This window comes from Lineus longissimus, chromosome 3 (assembly GCF_910592395.1).
Source record: "Lineus longissimus chromosome 3, tnLinLong1.2, whole genome shotgun sequence".
NCBI classification, from domain to species: domain Eukaryota; kingdom Metazoa; phylum Nemertea; class Pilidiophora; order Heteronemertea; family Lineidae; genus Lineus; species Lineus longissimus.
In genome coordinates, this window is record NC_088310.1 from 6,369,810 (window position 1) to 6,392,552 (window position 22,743).

A 22,743-nucleotide genomic window follows, 5' to 3' on the forward strand; every position below is an offset into this window, starting at 1 on the left:
TATTTTTACCCAGCATAGCAAAATGGATGATCAGAAACACAACATAGACTAATTGTCGCTTCATGCAGATTGGCTTGCCTCTCCGCCTGATGAAAATTCCTCTGTGATGTCCAATCGTGTATTAAACCCTCCTTGAGGACTCTGGCTCTAAATATCCATTTTGTTTGCAAAATGACGATGTTCTGAGTCCGACTGGGGAATTTGCTTGATTGCAATGACACTGTTGAAAAGTCCTGGTTTCCACGGCAACAGAATGTCTAAATCGCTTGTGGGTTGTATCCCTTAAAGGGATCTGAGCATCGACAATGATGTTAGGCCCCTGTGGGCAAATCAGATCAATTGTGTGTTTCTTCAAGGGATTGTAGTTCTAATGGCTGGTGCCACCTCACTGCAAAACAACACTTGGCCACCATCATGACCATGAATAATGGAAAATCTGAAAAAAGACACTGTGTGATGGAAAGAAGTCAGCGCTTTTGAACCCTTGGACAAAACTCTTAATCAAATTCTAAAAAGTTTCAGAACTCTGCCTAATCACATATCGCTCAGGATCAAGTTATTCTGTGGTGGGAAACTGGATTTTGTCGTCAGTCATGAGCTAAATCCAACCCCATCAACAAGATTTCTGGACGTGTTTTGGCCTGCCAGACTTTCTTCAATAATCCCATTGGCGACTTTTAAAGCCATAATTTCCTAATGTGGACGAAGTCGATCAGTCAGAGTTTGGGCATTGACATCTTGGTAATTGAGTTGTGAGAAGAGAAAGAACTTGTCATGCAGGTCGAACTTTCTCGTTTCTACTAATGGTTACAGCATATTAAGAGGACTAGTTACTTTTAACCTGTCTTTGTGTTAGTCGATAGATTGCACCTATTATACCACTCCGGGTCTTGGTATCTGGAACACACCAACATTTTCCATTTACAGATTTGACAGCAATTAATTCATCTAACCACGCATCATTTAGAAAATCATTCATGAAAGTCTCCACAAAACTCAACAACATCCCAATAATCCAAGAAAAAAGTCCTTTCATGTGAGACAAGACATTTGGTCATTAACATCCCTTCACATGAAACCAATTGCTACTTACTAGCAGTTATTAAAGAATTCCTCAACAGGCTTGTGGGCAATTCACCTGTAACATCCTCTTTCACTACAAATTTACATACAATAAGTTTCCAATTCTAACACAGACTACTCTAAATCCTTTGAGAAAACACTGATTTCAGCACACTGATATCAGCTTACAGTACATCTTGTAAATAAGTATCTTCTTCACTCTGTATACTAAATCAGTCTGTAAAGTCCAATGAAAGAGTGTTTGTAATTGAATGTTCATTTTATCATCATCTTGTATATTTCATCAGTCGTTATCCCCTTTTCAGGAGACAACATGCCTGGATATCGCTCAAATCCGAGACATCCGAACTGGAGTATATGCCCGCACACCAAAGGTAAGCATCTTCTAATACCCCCTTTTGGCGATTGTTGACAACTTGACATGAAGTCCAGTGGTGACCATCGATTGTCACAAACCTCAGCTTTTTCCCTTCCCCATGCAGTCACAGTACCAGAGATCTACAATGCTAGAATGAACGAAGTTTACGTCAATCAGGCAAATATTCCATGTTTATGAGGTTATCGCAGATCTCCTGTTGTTGAGCCACTACAACATGCGAGACTGATGACAGGCCATCACCAGTGGCAGATCCAGAACACTGGGAAGGAGGGCACCACCCCACCCAGAGAGGACCGAAGGTGCGATCTTAGAAACGAGGGGTTCTATGCCCTCCCTAGAAAAACTTGACTTTCAGGTGCCAAAAACGTACCACCTCAATCAGCCACTGATTACAATATTCAAGCCTGAGGACCGGCGATAATATCTTGGGGTTAATATCCACAGTGTGTTTTGATCAATTAAGAACAACCTGGTGTCAGTACTATACAGGATCTTCACTCACATGATGAGGAAAAGCAAAGAGAAGGGCCAATAATAAAAATGGCTGCCCCTGCTTATTTTCATGATGAATTCAATTACCATGATTACCTTCTCTGACATTGAATTTTCTCTCGGGAACTGGTAACTGGTGTAATACGTAAGATCCACTTAGTGATAATCTAATTTGCTTGCTATTCGCCAAAGCACGGTTAGCCAGAATGCCACTCTACATATTCCCATATTACGGGGTGAGGATAAAGCCTCAGAACAGTTTAGGAGCTATTTCGAGCTGCAATGAGCCATGTTTTACATTTGTCAGGTGCTTTTTTGGTATGCAACAATTTGATTAGCTGTGATGTTGATTCCATGAGATAAAAATATTTGCGAGTTGATAAATCGATGTCTGAATGTTCCAGGGCAAGTTGTCATTGTCATGTGAATGAGACGTAAAACATGGCCACTCTCTTGGAGGGAATCCTTGATTGCTGATCAGACTGTATTAGGACGGGTACCCCTTTCCCCCCCCCCTCTTCTAGACCCACTGGTTTCAGGTCACAGAGTAAAGTTGTCTATAAGTGGAGCTTAAACCATGGTGGCAGGCACTGCAACCTAAGTTGAAATGAAACGCTGCGCAAAACAAGGCCATTCCATCTGTTTACAGTAGGCCTCCTGACAATAACAATATTCAAACAGCTGTTGAGTTCTCATAGATTCTGATAATCCTCATCAAAATGATGTTGATAATCATTGAAATGACTACTTTATGGTATGTAAATGTGACCTCAGGCCCTTAACAGCTGTACTCCAAGTCTTTTATTTCGTTTTGAAAAGGAAACAATGAAAAAAACATAGTTGATTGTGCTTCCTATACGGTAATGGCTTAATTTATACAAGTGTATAGCTTTGGGTTGGAAACCCAGTTGGGACAATATCTCAAATTCAGAAAATAGCGGATTGGTCACTTTGTAAAATCGCCAGTAATATGTCACCCAAGAAGAGCAATGTCAATTTCATGATCTCACAGCAAAAGCCACTCGGACATTCCTGATCGCGTTCGGAAACAGATGTAAATTTCATGACAAACGATGTCTAAGCTCGATAAACGAGGGGAACACTTATCACATCAGAAGACAGATGATTCCGCGAGGGCTGATTTGCTACCAATTGGAATTTGGCACTCTGAGCGGCAGATCTCGCTCATAATAGAAAGACGACAGTCCAAAAAGATGTTAAAAACTCATTTGTGCGAGTGTGTGCATTATAGGCTGCACATTTTAAAATGTTTTGGTTTGTTGTAACCCTACCGTCTCTGCTAAACACTCCTGCTCAAAAGTTTTCATTGATCAAAATCCATGTGTTTTCTGAAGAAGTCAACCAAGTCGATTGCTTGAATGACACACATCTGCGGCAGAAAGAGGGCACACCAGAACTAGTTCAATAACATCGATATACAGACTCTAGTATCAGAGGAACGGGAAATTGTCCATGTTTTGTGATGTACCATTCCAGGGGCAATTGGATCAAGCGGTGTCATCTTGACGGAGATCGATTGATGTCCTCGTGGTGATGACGCAGACAGCATGGCTGTAAAATGATGGCCGATTGGGAGAGGGGCTGATGAGTGTGGTCAGTGATGATTGAGACATATTTATACATCGTAACTAGACATAATCCATGATGAGCAATATCGTCACCATAAGACTTTTATTGCTTCTCTTAACGCAATAATTTTAGACATATAGTCAGAAAAGTGGCTTTCAAACTGTTTGAATGAAATTTCTGCACTTTGATTGAACTATTTTTGGGAATATTTCATCCCTGTTGACTGTGGCAGTCATGGCATTGTACCCTTTTGGGTTTCATCCCATCTCAGACAGTTTGTTTCTCCGTTCCTCACCGAAATGCCCATTATTTCATATGGTTATTTCCAGTTGCTGTTCTATCTGTCATATGAGATACGTCACTCAGACAGGCGGATGTCCAGTTTGTGACAGATAAGCCCTGGTGGGATAATTTGTTTTATGGATGACCGCTGGATATGGTTGTGGCCGAGCAGAGGTTGAGCTGAGACATCCGTACCGCAGTCAATGAAGTTCTGTCATCTAAGTTGTGCTGTGGCTCAAATTGTCATGAATTTCCTTATGAAAAACAGTAGTTGTTGAAAGAGGAGTGAGACTGACCAGATGATACCAGTGGTCCATGAAATATCCATCATCACGGGCTGCTGTTTCAATCAGATCCAACTGTGATGGTTGGGTCCAGGCTGCTGGGCAGTGGTCATCATATATATCAGTGAATTATTAGTGCTTGTTTAGAATCAATACCATCTGGTGGGGGGGGGGGGGCTACTGACCCATGATACTGTAAGTCTGATGTTTACCCTATACTGGAGACTTAAAGTTTTTTCGTGGGTGTTTATTTACGCTTATTTTGTTGACTTATGAACAAAAAATCTTCTTGATTGGAAAAAGCAAAAGAAAGTTCAACCATGGTCCAGTTACTTCATCAGGAAGTCCTTCTGTCGCAATGTTTGCTCAGACAGTAGTGAGATTTTATGCCCGGCGCAAAGTTGGCAGGTCCCTACCCATTGATTTGTTCAAAAAACGCATCCAATGTACTCTTGACCACCATTGCCGACCACAGGTCAGCTTCCAAACTGTTTGAACTGATCTCTACCTTGGATAAGTACACTAGATCCAAAGGCTGATGGATCCTGGCCTGGGCTAGCCGAGACATGAGATTATGCATGAGATTACCACGCCATACATATGAATGAGCTGGGTGACATATTGACCTCAGGAAGCGGTAGGTTCACAGTTCAGTTCAGCATTATTACAAAGTAACGTTCCATAGCATATGCAGATTTTGGCACTTTTCTAAGTGATGGAGAACAAAATAAGAGCCCCCCTCCCACCAAAAAGCTAGCTACAGGTCTGGGATATCGGAGTTCTAACTGAAAGGTCTTATGACTGAAACCAAGGACACAAGCCGACAGGGTGGGATAACTCTGGTGTTCACGGACGCATGGCAGAATCAGAAGAATAATTGGCTGCTCCAAACTCTACTAAATCCGCTCAGACATGACAGACACATTGCAGCTCGTCCTTGATGGGACACTTTAAAATGAGTTAGGTGCTGCATTGATGCTGTCACATCCTGGCATCTTTATGCATGAGCACTGATTCCCGGTAATAACCGAGACAAGACACGCCACTAGTATTAGACATGATCGTGCCATGTAATCTTAGCAACGGTTTCACTGGCACTAATAACAGCAATATTGTGGCATAATCTGTGGGATAATTTCCTATAAATCTGTTTTTATTGCCTATTCATTATTGTTATGTGAGATGATATCAGTCGTCATTCATTCATTGGATGCAATGTCGGGTGTTTTAGTTACTGGTGCAAACATGGATGTCTGCCATTTCTGATCATTTTGGAAGCTTTTCCATAGTTTTGCGAACTTGTGATTTCCTGCATAGTGACTAGAATAAATCTCCCAGATTACATTCCACTGGGCCACTTCGCTTGCCCAGGCAAATTGATATACCCTGGTTGCAATCTCGATATCCCCTCCTTCGATCCCAGCTGAGCTGCCAACATATTCATAACTAATCCACACTTATGCTTCCATCATCCACACCTGATTGACGATGCTAAAAACGTTGACAAGTCCTGTCAATGGACACCCGTTTATTGCATATTGGATGGGGAAAAATATCGAACGCCGGCTATTTCCAATCAGTCAAAAGACCTCATGAATCGAAGAGTGGCGATGTTGAGGCTATGTTGAGAAGACTTAGCAGTATCATTCATGTTTTCGATTCTAAGGAACTTGTAAGCTACAATTCATGTGGTTTGCTTTGTCCAGGGTCTTTCGGAATATGCTGGGGAATCACGATGGCGTATTGGCTAAGGTGTCTGATCTGCAATTGAGGTGGTTGGCCATTGGCTCTAAAATTACTCAAAGGACTTCTCGGCACTGGTTGGAAACACCGGTTTAGAGTGAAATCAGCAGCTTTGTTATGTCCATATGCCAACTTCAGCCAGTACCGAATTGACACTGCACAACAGTGCATTTGGCCAGTGATACGCACTGTGGAATAAAGACTTTGATCTCTCAACCTTGGCCATCACTTTCTGACAAGCTGGCAGGTTATTATTTGTACCACACACACGTACCCATACCCAGTGGGCCCTAGCATATTAAACTTCGATGACGGACACGACAGGAACGACGATTAGGCAAATTGACAACAATCGAGGCAAATGCTGTGTAATGACCTTGTCAGGGGACAGATCAAACAATTCATATTCAGAGGGAAATCACTGTAAAGTTGAATGCAACTTAACATTGTCAGGTGAATAAACACTTGTATGAGAAGGTCAATGACTCGTATTTGTAAGTGTGGGGAGGGGGTTAGCGCTTATGCTGGAAGACTGATGATGATAGATATAGAAGTGGGGAGGGAGAATGCTGAGACATTCATTGCAATGTCAGTGCAACTGTTGATCCAGTAAATGGGTTTCGGTCATGTATTCACACCTAATCAACTGAATCTACATGAGGCCCGCCCTCCTGCCACTGACCGCTCAAACATAGCTGGATCGTCTAGCTCCAGACTTCTCCACCCCTGCAGGCGGTTAATTCCTCTTGGGCTGACTCGCCATAGCAATGTCTACATCACAATTTTCAGATGGATACCATCTGGGGTCCCGCTTGTTATACTGTAATTGCAATATTGGGACAGTCAAGACAGTTCTGAATTCAACCGAAACAAGCTCCCTTTCAAGTATTCCCAGCATAGACTCCTGGATCACCCTTGTCGTAAATGGTTGTCTCACCTTTACATTTACAGAAGGCTATCCTGTTTAATAAATACTGCTAGCCATATCACAGATGATGACTGGCATGATAGATCATAAATAGTGTTTATCTAGTAATGGTATCAGATATAGTCGATATGACTACATACAACATTCCAATGTCCATCCATTAGCCATTGACGACTTTTTCAGTCAACGATCACCTCCACCGCTATTGCACCAATCAGAACTTCATCGACTGTTCCCTGTTGTATTGAAGTTCGATGAAAGTCATTTTGCTCAGGGGGCTGGAAGGGTAGCTGCCTGATTATTGAAGAATGTGTGTTCATCCAATTTTGAAAGTCAAAGAGGTCAAACTTCGAAGTATTTCTTTCCTGGAGCAGGTTTTGCTGCCTTCAGTGTAGCATCTTCAAACTATCTGTGCCTCTGAGTGAGAGAAAAAACTTGTCTAGCCATGTTCAATAAACGTCAAATCACTGTATCGACTGTGCCAGGCGAGAAATTGAATTTTGCTTCATTGAGACAATCACAATGGGGTGCTTACGATAACAATCAATCCAGGATCGGAAAGCAATAATGTCTCCCAAAAGTCGTCCTCAGGCTAGAAGATTGTCTAACATTTCTGTTTGGGCTAGTCTGATTTGGCCTTCAAGGTTATGGAGATGGGCTGCATGGCATGGTGGATAGAGAGCAGAAGGAGAGATACTGTCTCACAAAGCTTCTGTATCGTCAATACAGCCCACTCAATGCGGAGAAACTATCGCTATCGGAACCGCGGTACATATGTGATTGCTTGTAAGTTGATGGAATCGTAGCACCTTCTAAGAACAATAAGTCAAATGAGAAAAAAAAACAGAATCAAGAAAATGGCATCTGAGCAGACGATTATACCCGCTATTGGTGAACGTCTGCCTTGGAATGATGAATTGTTCGCCGGCACGCCATTCAGGTGTGTGTTCACCGCTCAACGATCAACTCCTACTTTCATCTTTGTTGCCATGGAGGCAACAAAACACCAGAATCCTATACCGAGATTGTGATATCCTTAGAAAAAGACGGCTTTATGAGTAGGAAGCGTTGGTGCGCTCGGTTGCAAATTAACTCAAGGAAGATGAGAAGTGTGTAGTTTGAGCCGGTTGTTTGTCGGAATTGGTTTCTGTAATTACTGATGGAACAGGATAGCTGTTGAATGATTTTCCCTTAAAACTGGTTGTATGATGTCGGATGCCTTCCCTAAGATATCATGGGAAATATTGTAGTCTTTACCATCTGAAAATAGTGTTTCTACGTGTGGTCCATGGTGATATTTATCCTTACCTTGCAAAATCAATGAAGTGATTCAGCAGACGCCATCTCCCTCCGACAGCCTCGCTTGTATTAGGATGTCACATCTCAATTCTGATCAGCCCTAATGACTGCCTGAGTCTTTAGCGTGCCATTCAACCAGGCCCACTTGATTTGATCACACACCTAAATAGCCCAATCGAAGACCTCTTTGAAACATAGTCAATTGGCTAAAGAACCGCATTTCATTCAAATGTTGCTTGTTTCCATGACAACGTCTATGGCGGCCATGACAGTTGTAGTTGCAGATTGATGGCTATCTTGGTATCTTTAATAACTCAGTATGTTCTGTCTGAAGCCGAGGGATATACAAGTCTTTCAGGGTAGACATGTTGACGATGATGTCTAACAATAATGAGGTACACTGTAATCGGAAGTAATGAAGAAATACTTCAGCCCATGATGGCTGAATTACTGAAGGTCCACGCCAAGATGCAGACGTGCAAACTTCAAAAGAAGTAACACTTTTTTTCCCACGCTGTATTACTAGAGAACAACTGAAAGTGATACTGATTTCATCTCAGAGCTTGGCCACTTCATCATGCACCCCTCATCAGGTCTTGATCAGATAGGGCAATATCGCCACCAAGTTTTTCTGAGCGGAGTTCCTCCTTACGATGCAATTACATGATTTGATGGAATAATTTCCCAGCACCCCGTCGCAATGATGAACCTTCACCGCCTACGCGATAACCTCTAACCAACGCAAGCAGAGTAATCTTTATTCACGTAACCATGGAGCCATTTGTCGTGCTGACGATTTAACCCTCCATTGACTCCTGGCATCTTCAAGATGTCTGAGCTGATCTGCTTGCCGTGCCAGAGATTACCCTGGGATTCCTTAAAAGACTTTGCTATAAATGAACCAGAGCCAAAAAATTGCCTGCAGTGATACAGATACAGCCATAATTGATTCCAGTCAGCAATTGCATGAACATTCACCTTTTCATTCAACAAACATGACGCTTTTGAGTAACCATCTGTTGTAAGAATTGTACATCACCTGCCTTCACTAAACCTATTACTCTTGATAAAGTTCAACTTGCGCTTGGTCCCATTCTGGTGTACATATTGGGTTCAAGTGATATATGGAAATTTGATTCAATTCCGATACAAGGCATTCAAGAGCGGAGTGCCTCACTCCTCCACCCACATAACACAGCATCTCCTCCGACAAAAACGAGACAATTTAGACCGTGGCTTTCGGTTACTGATTCATGGCTGTTCAGAACCGATTGTTGTTGACCAAGGGGGAATGAGCCAATGACATTTGGGTGAATTGTCTGGGAGGAAAATTGTCTTGTTTTGTACGTGGTATCGTTTCTAAAGGAATCCTCCATTGGGCAAGAGTGTTGGTGAATTGGCAAATCATTTCTGAAAGATGTTGCGTAGTTCTATTTAAACCAGTGATACAATGAATTCATAGAACTAGTCTTATCTATTCTTCATGATACCCACGATGCAATCAGAGGAAAGTGGCTGTCCGCCCCAAATCAATTTCCGCTATTTTCCTTGTATGGTATGTGCCGCACATGAATAAAAAGTGGCTTTGCCAATAAGGAAGATAATCAGTCTGGCAATGGCACAATCTCAGTGTTATTAATTCACCGGACGTTGCTATTTTGGACGCAAGTGGTGTGTTGTCTTGTCATGAATGTCAACCTGTTTCCTTCACGCCCACGCTCAAGGGTTGTCAATTGTGTCTGAAATTCAGAAATCTCTCCTAAAGGCCATACAACCTCGTGAGGGTAATCTGCAAACACATTATTTTTTGTGAAATTCCCTCATATGCTCATTCTTCCCTGTTTTCTCAATGGTTGATGTCCCCCATTGCTTCTGTATCAATGTCACTAAAGATACCCCACAAGTCCTTAGGAAAGCGAGTGAAGTTTCTACCCGACGGCATCTTTTCAACATCGTCTAATTTCAGTAGGCGGATTGTGTTGCCATGGCAATTCTGTGTGTCCTCAGCACTACCTGTTTGTACAACATGGCCGACGCTGCATCGAATAGTTCTCAGCAAATAAACCACCTGATGAACGCCAATTTTTAATGTTGTGTGATGGACAATCATTAAAATTCTCTGGTTCATGATAAAATCGTATTCCGAAGTTGTTTTGATTGCTTTCTAACAATGATATGGATTTTGTATTGTTAAGGGAGTTAAGGTATTGGTTGTGTCACCAAATACTGCTCGGTTGAAGCCACGTCAGTGATGAAGATTTTGTTGCCTTATCCTCTCTGCCATATTCCCCCCCTGCCTGAGTCTTGATCTCCATATCCAATCACAACGTTCTATTTATATCAAACCTAATCATCAGCTGTTCGTATAACAGTCTATTTATAACATGTTTATGATTCATTTCTCATTATGCGAATGAAATTGAAATGTACGGAAGGAGACGAAAAGTGAATGAAATTTGGCAAGAAATTTTTTGAATTTTTTCCCCAGGGTTTCTTCCTGATTGAGTGTTATGGCTTTTGGGGCAATTCGGAAAAATAAGTGAACTCCCTCGTGGCGGTCTTAAATAAATTACCTTTCAAGATTTATTATCAATTGTTGGGAAGCCATCAGTTGACTTGGATATGTAATTCCTCTGTATAAATTGGTCATAAAAAATCAAGGGGTTTATGAGGTGGTTGGCATTTTGTGTTCCTTCCTCGGGGAAGTTGGGTAATTGGTGATGTAGTTCAAGATGATTGTGCTCGGGGTTAAGAAGTTGTAGGTGTGAACCTCAAATGTTCTAAGATGTACTGTTGTGTCTCCATAGTGAGACAAATTGCTTAGAAATCAAGGATGTGAAAGACCAGCACATTATCTCCTTTAAAAAACCAGACAACACAACAATTGATCTCAGGAAATAATCTGCTATTGCCAGATTTATAGCTAAGCAGGTGGAGGTCAAATGACTATTGCCTTTTTGCCTATATATTTCTTCCAAACTTACCGTTTGACTGGCGAGTATTGATGCGAGCGGTAGTTACCGTAAATTTCCAATTCAGTTGGTTGTGTTCCGATATCTATATATTCAGTTGAGTTATGAAATTGTGAAATTATTGGACATCGTCACAATCTACGAGACAAGTGTCCTATACAGGCAAGGAAATTTGTTTTGGGTTGTGACGTCTTCCCTTAAATTGCACATATGGCAATTAAGGCAAATGTCTTCTTTGACTCTGACTTTAACCCCCTTTGAGCTGCTTTCCTATAATAGTTATTAATTGATAAAGGTGACCAGTTGGCATACATAGGATGTCTATAAGTGAGATGCTCCTCTAAATTATAGATGATGATTATAACAATCATCCGATGCCAAGATCAATATAAATGAGGGCTTAGGATTGTACCGATATGACATCGTACCACACCCATCACACACCGATTAACTTACATTTATAACGAGGTTTCGCTTATATACTCTGATACACGAGTATTCAACCTCTATGAAGCTTGCCTCGATCGATCATCCCTCGTAGGATAGTGGTAAGAGCACTGGGCTCAGGTGGTCAAGGAATTGAATTTGGAAGTTTACCGCTGTGTCTTCTGTGTCCTTGAGCAAGACATCTGACCAGTGTTTCATTTTGGTGTTCTTGAGCAAGATACGGTACCCTACGATGCTTCTCTCAACCCAGGAGTATATGTCCAGTATGAGCTCAGGCCTGATAAGCCATTTGACTCAAACTACATGCGATAATAACACAGAAGACTTTAAATTCAACTTTGTGTATTTGAGATACTTACATATTCTGTGTGTATCAAATATTCTATTATCAAACCCGGCGTCTTGCCTAATTCAATTTACCATCATAAGAAGAGATATTTCTAACTGAACTAGAATGCCCAAGGTTGCTTTGACGTCGTGATCAGCCATAAAAACTCGATAGAACTCCGGCTTTTTGTCATGCATGCTCAATAAAGAGTGCCACATGAGATTCATGTCAGAGACAAAATGCAAATGACATGGCAAAGCGAAATGCTGTAAGCCTATTGCAGATATAGAATGATATGGGAAAGAAGACGGCTAATGCTGAAGTTCACTGGCTGTCACCCATGACATTAGCGAGCCATGTGTATAGGCATATGGCACAGTTGCGATCCAAGCTTATGGTTACATACAAGAAGAACAGGTTATGCTACAAACTGTAAGATCGGTTTTACTCTTGAACGCATAATCTGAAACGGATTTTAACTTGTTGGTGTTGTAGCCATTGTGAGTTTAGCCAAGCAGCCAGTGGTCCCAACAAGAACCTGCAGTGATACACAAAATTCTCGGGGCGTACCAACATGTTATCTCTTTCAATCATTGAGTTGTGTCATGACAATTGTTATATCTATCTAAATGGTTTGTAATATAGATTCTGTGTGCGTTTCATACCACACCCAGCAAGCTCACCGCCACTGTGAATTATTAAATCAGCCGATACTAAAGACCCCGGGCAAGATTTACATGAAATTGGTTTCGAATGAAAGGTTAGAAGGCAATGATCATGGAATTAGAGACTTAGGTTTGTTAAAGGGGCTGTAGGCTCTGTCAACATTTGTCTATGATGGCCAGGGTATCTTTGAGTTCTTTAAATTAAGCCACGATTTGTCATGAGGTTGTCATCATAGCCCTGATTGTTATCAGGCCTTGAACAGAAGCAGCTAATCATGTTTTGAAGCCAAACAGCACTTTTGCCATCAGGGATACATTCGAGGCGGCCATCGACATCAACCATGAGAATGACCTGTCAGTTCCTTACATGCGAACATCGAATATGACACCATCATCATTGCGCCAGTGCATTAAATCTTGCGACCGATCGTTAAAATTGATTCTTTTAAAAATAGCTTTCTGCGCTGTTTAGTCTTGATATTGCGTTCTTGTGTATTTCGATCTGTTGATAATAAATTGATAGATGTTGATATTGATTGTTGGAACTGTTAGACAATATATATACCATCCCTTTGATTTGAGGATAATGGTTCGTATCTAAGAGACCTGGTATTTGGTCCTCAGGTTCTCTGCCCAGGGCACCATCACCTTAACTGTTTGGTAAGGGGTCATTATGATAAACGTTGCATCTGCTCACTTCGATTGCCATGTACTTTCATTTGAGATATTCAATTCTATGTGTGAGAGCAAACTTAATAGGTTATTATAATTTAAGTGGAGCCCAACCGTAGTGGAAAATGCTTGAGCATGATCATAACAACCACCCCCATAGAAAAAGACAGATTTTTCCAAGCGGAGAACTACATTAGCTGAATAAGAAATACCAAGCGCATTTCTATTTCAGGAACTTTTCCCATAAAATGAACTCTATATTGGAATATGAATTTAAGAAATTTAAAAACTTTCTCTGGAACAGTTTTAAAGCCTGTAGCGACAATCTACAACACAATGAATTTAAAATTCGATCAATTCCCTGCGAGGAGATTTAGACTCGAAGCTAACATCGAAACGTATCCGTTTTTATTGCCTTTGCAGCTCATCTATGTTGCATCTCATCACTAGTCTCTTCAGCGAATTCCGCCGAGCGTCGTAAACTGACTGGAAGCCAATCAAGTTTAGAATAGACAACTTCTGGTGCGATCGTCTTTGAATTGCATCAATTCAACCCGTTTTATTTGTTGATGGCTGCAATGTTGAGATACGACCAGTATTTATCATAATTTCAAGATACTCAAGACTTTTTTATACATTCCCATTAGGCAAAGATGTTCTGTATTACTTGGGATTTTTTTTCCACTGGGAGCGCTGATGCCGGGCTTTGAACAAAAGTTGCAAGTCCCGTCTTGCATGGTGGATCTGCCATTTTGATATCGGCAACTGCTGCTACAAGCATAACTCTAAATGTGAGATATTTTCTGTTTTGGAACTCGTCGATTTCTAGTGTGTGAAAATGTTGGCGTTCACTTCCTGTTGCAGCCTCATCAGGCTCCTTTCCGTAGGTTAATATACACCCCTGCTGCGATGATGATGACAGAGACCAATTATTCCATCAGGCGACTCTAAAGTTAAACGGATCTCTAAATGAAAGCGTTTTGGTGCTCGTAAGTTCATATTAAAGAGACTTGGCAGTAACATGCACTTATTTCACCATTCAAACAATATTGCTTCTATAAAAGCCAATCCACTCGTCCATACTTCCTCCCATCATATTGACGTTAATATCCTCATGGATTCGGCCCTGGGGAAAAAGAATCGTCATAATGTAACGAGTCGAATTTATATTCACATTTCTGTCGGGGCAATGAATGATGATAATGGAAACAATATTGAATTTTCATGTCCAGTTCTCTCGCCAAGATAATAGTTGGTAATTCAACATCACCGGCTCATGTTAGTTCGGAGAGTGTGTTGTTCAATACAGACCATTAGGGAAAGTTGTCAATTGGAAGTAAGTCCAGCAGTTCTGACCTATTCATCATTTGTATAAGAATGGAGATCAAGGAGGGGGTGGTTAATAATATTATTGAAAATGAGAATGATGGTGAGTTTTTGTAGCTTAAGTGCTTTACAACAGCTCTCACTTAGAGTACATCTAGTAGTCGACATTCAGTGCAAATCTGAGCTTAACCTTTGAAGGACAAAGCGGTGACTGGACTGGATTCGAATGCACAACCCATTAGAGTCGGACACTATGACTATACCTCATAAAAGTAGCATAAACTGTAATCTTAAAAGCAAAAGTTGGTGAATTTGCTTGTTTTCATTTGTCGGCGACTAAATTCTGTGTTTGCTTATAAAATTAGATGATTGATCCATTGGAGTTTAAATGTTGTAAGTTGAAGTTCGTGTTTGCCTCCCATAACGCAAGAATGAAACGATGCTAACTCTATGTGAATGTGGAGCTGGAGACCAGACTCCAGCTCATATGATTCAGACCTGCTCCCTAATAAAGAATAAAGAGGATCTTACACCAACCTGACCACAAAACTCCGGGGTTTTAAGGACAGCCAAATTCATTACCAAAGATGACTATCTGGCGTGCATCTCAAAAATTCCAAATGCTGACATTAGAAAGCCCCTGTCTGTAATTCATAATAAAATTAACTTACATGTAGTATCATATCCTCACTCAGGTTAGTTGCATGTTTTCCCATACATCATTATTAGATTGATGAAAGCCTTGTAGCCATTTCTATCAATTATGTAAAACTTTTTCATATCATTTCTCTTGGGGTTTAGTAATAGTTTTAGTTCAAGTGATATAACTAATTGTTTGTCACAAAATGAAAAAATTGTGTGTTTCTTGCTGAAAATAGTCGTTTCTAGTGCCATTCGTTCCATGAAGTTATGATATTCGTCACTTCGTTGGTTGCTCAGTTCTCACCAAACATCGCATTGAAATCGGCCAAACACTTCTCAATTGTCACGCTTTTCAATAAAATGTGATGTGATTTGAATTAGTTTTCACTGACTGATATTTGAGATAAACCTCTGATGTACAAAGCAATTTGTAGCTTGAACATGTGTCATCATTCTTCAAGGCGTCGACGGCGTCAGAAGCCATGCAATCTCATCCCAGCAGCGACTAAGATGCATTTTTTTCCCCGGGAGGTCGGTGCATGAATGTCAGAAAAGCAATCTGGTAGCGTTGATGAATGTTAATTCAATCTTTCAAACTGGATTGCTACAGTTTTGTCGGTATGATGCTCGAGATGGAGTTTGGAGAAAAAAACATAAATGATTATTTTCAGGGGAAATCAATTTGAGCTAATGTGATTGATCAATTGATAGATCATGTAATTGGGCAATAGATTGGCATAATGTTTATGATTTTCAATTCTCAAGTATTTCAGTGACTCGATTGTTTAAAGAGCCAGTTGAAAATATCTGTTTTCCTCCAGAATTCTTCCTCAATATCTGGTTGATGGCTTTATAAACTTGGTGAATCTTCAGTGCACGGTCTCTAATATAGGTGTTCACTAATTGGTGTCTCTATTTCTCTACTTGTAGGACCCAAAGCTGAAGGAGACATTAATGATAGGCGATCCAAAGACCTCAGTCGAAGAGAAGAGTATAACAATATGTCACGGACAAGACTTTTACAACATCTCATTTGTAAACTTTGTGGGTATATCAGCAGATATAGCAATGGTAAGGAGGTTTAAACAAAACAGTGACCAACCAAAAGAGCTACTGCGTTAAAGATATTCATCCCAGCCGCACATCTTACCTTTTCGCCAAAGGTTTTACTTATGGGCAATTATGGTTGAGCCCTTGGCACTGAATTTGCATTTGAGACAAGAACCGCCTGAAAGGGAACACCTGATAAAGACTCCTTCATATCTAACATAGTCTTTCCTCATGATTCTGCCGCCTGAAATAAACTTCACTGGAATGGTGAATTTCGCTTGAAACAGATTGTCTGGGCCCGATAACATGCACTTTTAACTTGCTAATTAAAAAAATGACTCATATTCTCCTGAGGGAAGAAATAAAAGACATGATTTGTGTGGGTGATCAATACTAGTGACTGATGAATAACCGGAAGTTAATTAGAGAAGAATTGAATACCTGGTATACCATCAATGTTCACCACAAAATTTCAAGCTTGACTTGTTTGGGAACGAGATATAGCGTGTCCAATGTAGTTTAGTTCCCGACCAACTCGCTAGTGGGATGGGAGATGATCTGCCGTGCCTGTGATAAAACATGTTGTAATTACTAACTGTTCCTTTATCTCTCTGTTTAGTTATGGACGCAACAATTAATGAGCTATTCCCAGAACCTGTTAGCCTTAAATGGATGTTCACATTCATTCCTGGAGAAGGCTTACACCAAAATGACTGTGATGACCGACAAGGAAGGAAGGATTCCAATCAAAAGGTAAAAGGAAGGTCGACGTTTATTCACTTGTTATGAGGTCAATACAGGACGCTATGGCATTTTTGGAACAGTATCAGGGTAACAATCTTGACCAGGGTTGAATGAAAATACACTTTATATCATGGACTCAGAAACATGGTCGAAGATGAAATAGTTGATCATGATCGGTAACTTCAGTGATATGAATATAACACCAAGGGGTGTTGTTGCTGACCGAGAAGTAGAAAAACCCCTAAGATTTGGATGTTTATGCAGTTGTTTATAACCATTTGTCAGCCTTGAAATATGCCCTCGCAGCCATCCTCGCAAGAGACATCTGTTACAGCGTCCACCCACACATTTCTTATCACCATTTGACCTTTGAAATCTATCCTCTCCATTTCACTTTAAAAAACGATTGTTTTACGATAACACGGTCCATCTGCATGATTCCCAAGCTTATTTGTGACAAATATGTGATAATGTTACGCAACTCTGTCTCTGGTTTATTATTCTCTGGCCATAGTGATTTAATGGAGGAACCACGTCTGGAACAATCTACCGTCATATGTAGTGGTTGGTCCTAGGTTGGGGGGGGGGGGGGCTTATTCCACCATGGCGCCTGAGTGGGGAGAAATCGCATCAGAATTGGACATCCACTATGACCCAGGTCAAATTAACATGGCAACGAAACTTGTTCACTCATCCCATCTTGTCTTTCAGTTTTTTCAAATTATTTGCAACCCACAAAGATGATAGAAAAAAGATCGAACTTGCCCTACAGGCGAGTGAACTACCCACAGCAAAGGTTGGTGTGACATTTGTATTGAGTTCTTAATCTGTAGATTGCGAAGTTACTGAGAAGCTTTCATGCGTTTTGTCTTCTGAAAAGTACCAGCTTTGTCACAGACACAGGATATTCTTCAAACTGACTCTTTATGAGGACATAGGACATACCCATGTGTTGGCTCGATAGTTGCGATGAGACATTATTAGTGTATCTTGAGCTGAAATAATAACATGCACGTCTCCTTTTCAGAGTGACACACTGAGTGTGAAGGACTTCACTTTTGAAAAGTTTTTCCAATTCTACAAAAACTTAGTTAAGCGGGTGGAAATTGAAATGATCTTTCAAGACATGTACGTATTGCATAACTCATTTCTTTCAAAGGGCATGTGCTAGTGAAATGGAATGGTTAATGCATAAGTTCAGAAATTTTAGCAAGTTTAATGTTTGCTTTTCCCTTCCAAATCACAAAAACAAAACAGTTGAAAACATCATCCGGTTTACGGTATCACGCTGGTGCTATCTGTCATCATATCAGTTGATCATGACGTTCACTTGTGACTCAGGTTCTTTGTACTCCCATTATGTGATAAACCATGACCGACATTGTTCAAGTTGCACTTGTTTCTGATAAACTATTCGGAAATGATTACATGTATCTATATTGATAATGTTTGTTGTAGCACCTTGGCAGAAAACACACTGAATGGTTTTCCCAGTGAACTCTCTCAGTCTTGCAGTTGGTGTAAAAGTGCTAAAGATGGCAGCACCAGACTGTCCAAAACCTTTTTCTGCATGCAATAACTCTCTTCATTGACCAATTTCCTGGTGATTGGTTGCAAATACCAAAGGAGATCACTTCAAGTTCAAATTAGCTGCTCAGCTTAAAATCATCATTGTAAACTTTCTTCTGTCAGCTTTCTTTATATAAACTCATTTATAGATGAAGAAATGTACCTCACAATTTCCACAGAAAATGATGTCCAAAACCCCTGTTTTATATGCACCATCTCCATCTGTGTGTTTATTTCATTTCCCTGTGAAGGATTAAGCCAGGTTCATCGAATGACATCAGGTTTGTCCGGCGTTTTTAAAGACTTTCTCTGCCTTGCATCTGGCCCAGATTTCAAAACCCGTCATGCACGTTCATAGGATGTCATTTCACAACAATTTTGTGAAGTTTGTCGAGTCTGTTGTGTGTTTTGAAATTCAACTTCTATTACAATCTTAACTTAAAGGGAACTGGAACCGCCGAGCGATTTATTCAACTTTTCGACTTTCACCGCCCGAGAAAGTCAAACTTCCAACTTCCTATTCGAGTTCAGATTTATAGCTCCGCCCCCAGTGCCCGAGCATGCGCAGTGCAATTTGTTATTATTGAGAATCATGTGAGAATCACGTGAGTCATGCGATCTTTCAATCATGAGTTTTCGTAGTAAATTCCATAGTAGTGACATCACTCAATGATTGACAGCTAGGCGCCATGTTTCATTCATGCCTCGTTCTGATCACCCGATACGCGGGAAATGAAAACGAGGTCATACGAACTGGCTTGGCGGTTTCAGTTCCCTTTAACAATGTGAACTAAGAAGTTGACTTTTGACATCATATAAGGCCCAGACAAATTTGTGTTATGACTCATCCCCTTTGTTCTTAAGAACGTCTATGTTTTGTCATTTCGAGCATGTAAGCTACTTCTCAGGTCATGTTTATAGAGTAGGTCAAGCTCATCTCCACATGGTCATCAAAGTATCAATGTAAAACATAGCGTAGCCTATTTTTGTGGCGTGTCATGACCAATAGATTAACCAGCTCGTATCTTGACCTGGGATGTAGCCTAGCCAGTCAGCTTTGTCCGAGCAGTCTTGATTTGGTGCAGACTGTATCAGCATCTATTGTTAAGGTTGCCGTAATGTAGTTAGATAGGTGATGGTAGTAAATTTTTGTGGATTTTTTCTCTCAATTTTTTTAGTAATTTTGATTGCATGACCTTAGTTTGCAGTCTTTAGTAGTGGATCTGATCCTAAATGCAGAGAAATGACACATATAATGTAAAACTGTTCATCAATATCTAAGAATAGCGAAGAAAGGAATGCATCCAAGTGTGGCGTTGATATTGTGCTCATACACAACCAAGATATTTTGCTGCTGCTGTTAATATCATGTTATAGCTTTTGAGTATCAAACTGTTGTAGAGGCCACTCCCAATTGATATGATGGCTGGCTGCTCAATGGGATTGCTGGGATTTCACTCCATCTGTTCAAACAAAAAGTATGGTAATAAGTTGTGATTCAAATAGTATTGAATGGAGAATCATTGGTATTGATTTATGAATCGGGGGATAAAACCTCGATCCATGAAAAGATGTTGTCAAATAAACAGCTTTATATTGCTTAAAGGGAGATTATAGGTAGGAGCTGTCTATAGTCCCCCTTTAAAAGATTTGACAGAGGACAGGTTGTCCCTTTGCTATTTCTGGCTGCTTCCCATGTAAAAAGTGATTCTGTTCCATTAAATTCCGACGCGAATTCTGTTTGATTTTGCTTTTCTGTTTATTTGCATGCCAAGTACAGTAAAAGTAAAATGCAGAAACTTTTTAAAACTTCTCCAACCTGAAACTTTTCCCAGCTGTTTGCAGTCCATTCTCTACTGATCCGACCCTTGCTTCACATTCAGTGGCTAACAAGTGTTGTCAAAGGTTGTAAACTAACCTAGTGCGAGATTTCATTTTGCGTATGCATCTGCCGATTTCCCGAGGTTGCAATACAATTTGGACGTATTTTGGTCTGACGTGCAATGATGCACACTCCGCTAGAACGGTCTGACGCAATGTACTAAACGATACATTATGCAATGCATGGCATTACGTCAATATGGCAATTGACATTGTGAAAAGTTTTAAGCAGCCGAATAACATCATGGAACGTCTCATAATGAGTGGTTAGTATAGAGGTTTTTACTGTGATAGAGTAAGATTCAGTGCCAGTGTAGTTGAAAGGTTTTCAGTGTGTGATGCATAATACTAAGTACCCACTTTTGTAAGCATGAAGTTGATCGCCAGAAAAAGATAGTTTCGTAGAGTGTCCTAGCATATTGCATCCTGGCATTGTAATAACATAGGGAGATGCTGTGGGAAAAAATATAGGAAGCATGTTGGCTCACAAGTTCCTGTTGACGTATTGTTTTATGTACATTGATGTACTTGTAACAACATGTCAATATAAAGTGTAAAGATAACTTATATTGAGTTGATATCAGACGATAAACCCATGACTTTTAACTTTTTATGTTACACGCTAACATGCTTTCTAATTACAAGGTTCAGAACGAGGAGCATTTTGTATTAAATGAGTAACTTCAGCTTTTGTGTCAAATACTGTCCCAATTTGCTACTTGTGACATTGGAGGGCAAGCACTCCTGACTCCTAGACAGGTCGTCAAGCGAAAGTCACTTTAATGCCCTAGTCCAATATGAAAGGGAGGTCACGTCTTTCAGAATTTCTACTTGCCTGTCTCTCACGAATGGAATAAGGACTTCAACCCTCACTCTTAGTAACTAAATGTAAGGAATTTACATCAGAACATGAATAAGATTGTATAACTTTCTCTTTCTCAGCGGTGCCAAGAAGAAGCCTTACCTGCACTTGACAGTGGACAAGTTGGTGGAGCTACTGAACAGCGAGCAGCGGGACCCGAGGCTGAATGAGATTCTCTATCCTTACTACAATGAGGCGAGGGCTCAGGCTATTATCAATCAATTCGAGCCACAAAAGAACATGCGAGATAAAGGTAGGTGGTGGCTGTGTCCTTCCCTGGATGTTAGGGCAAGACATTGTAGGATTGTTAGATGTGCTAGATATGTCAATGTCTTGAACTGGATATGTGACGAAAGTTGAATTATCTCTTCTCTTGCAGGCTGTATGAGTGAGGAGGGATTCCTGCGCTACCTGTTGAGCGAAGACAATAACATCATAGATCCACAGAAGTTTGATCTCAGCGAAGATATGGACCAACCCCTTGCCCATTATTTCATCAATTCATCCCATAATACATATTTAACAGGTAAGAGGTAGTTGCTTAGCTGGAAAGGTACTTGTTCCAGAAATTTCCACAGAGATGTTTGTGCAGTGCCATCCAAGTTTGTGCAGTGCCTTCTGAGTTTGAAATTGATGCCGAGGACAGTTTACATCCCAGGATGGCTCTGTGTCTTCCCTAACTGTTTTGAACAGGTCAGGTTAAACCAGTGCCACGTAGGAGCAGACACAAGCCAGGGAAAACACCTTGGCTGTATCTTGCTTATAGCTACAACTTGAAGTCCTGGCCCATGCTTGGTTGCTTTGTTGACAAAGACACTGATCATTGATGTAGCGTCATCTGCTGTATTCTTTTCCAGGTCATCAGTTAACGGGTAAATCTTCAGTTGAGATGTACAGACAGGTGTTGCTTAGCGGTTGTCGATGTATCGAGTTGGATTGCTGGGATGGTAAAGGTGCTGATGAGGAGCCAATCATAACGCACGGTTTCACCATGTGTACTGAGGTCGTTTTCAAGGTGAGTGCCGTAAAGTTCAACATTTGAGCCCTACCGCCGAACGAAACATCTTCACTGCATAGGTATAGTGAATGCGCCGATGTGAATGTGGATCAAACTCCAGCTCCTTCTTTTCAGACCTTCTTGATGTAGAACTGAGAAAAATACTGGCAAGGGACACAACCCTTTCCACAAAACTCTGGCACTCTATGACGGGACTCGCTAGGACAGCTAACTGTGTTCCTGTAAATGTGCTGAATGTCTTAAGCTTGCTTCTCAAAGATTCTCATTGCTAAAAAAGAAGTTCCAAGCGTTCAAAGTTTAACTTTGCTACTCCCTTGATGAAGAAGTTTTCATATCTGATATATTTGGTCTCTGCAACATTTCAGCAAACTTTTGTTTGTATTTCAGGATGTTGTCGAAGCAATTACCGAGTCTGCCTTCAAGACCTCAGATTATCCCGTAATACTATCATTTGAAAACCATTGTTCGTAAGTAATATCAAGTTTCG

At 40.6% G+C, this 22,743-nt stretch overlaps 1 protein-coding gene across 6 annotated transcripts in view; it reads left to right on the forward strand.

Moving 5' to 3' along the window:
- Positions 1–22,743, forward strand: part of LOC135485578 (1-phosphatidylinositol 4,5-bisphosphate phosphodiesterase beta-1-like) — a 74,763-nt gene that overhangs the window by 26,454 nt on the left and 25,566 nt on the right. For 5 of the 6 annotated variants that reach the window (XM_064767741.1, XM_064767740.1, XM_064767742.1 and 2 more), the window contains 10 exons: positions 1,389–1,457; positions 16,063–16,203; positions 16,802–16,935; positions 17,638–17,722; positions 17,954–18,054; positions 18,747–18,776; positions 21,319–21,491; positions 21,618–21,764; positions 22,096–22,253; positions 22,644–22,723. In XM_064767741.1, the coding sequence (XP_064623811.1) occupies positions 1,389–1,457; positions 16,063–16,203; positions 16,802–16,935; positions 17,638–17,722; positions 17,954–18,054; positions 18,747–18,776; positions 21,319–21,491; positions 21,618–21,764; positions 22,096–22,253; positions 22,644–22,723 (1,118 nt within the window). The remainder of the gene's footprint in view (positions 1–1,388; positions 1,458–16,062; positions 16,204–16,801; positions 16,936–17,637; positions 17,723–17,953; positions 18,055–18,746; positions 18,777–21,318; positions 21,492–21,617; positions 21,765–22,095; positions 22,254–22,643; positions 22,724–22,743) is intronic. The other variant, XM_064767743.1, reaches the window with a different exon arrangement.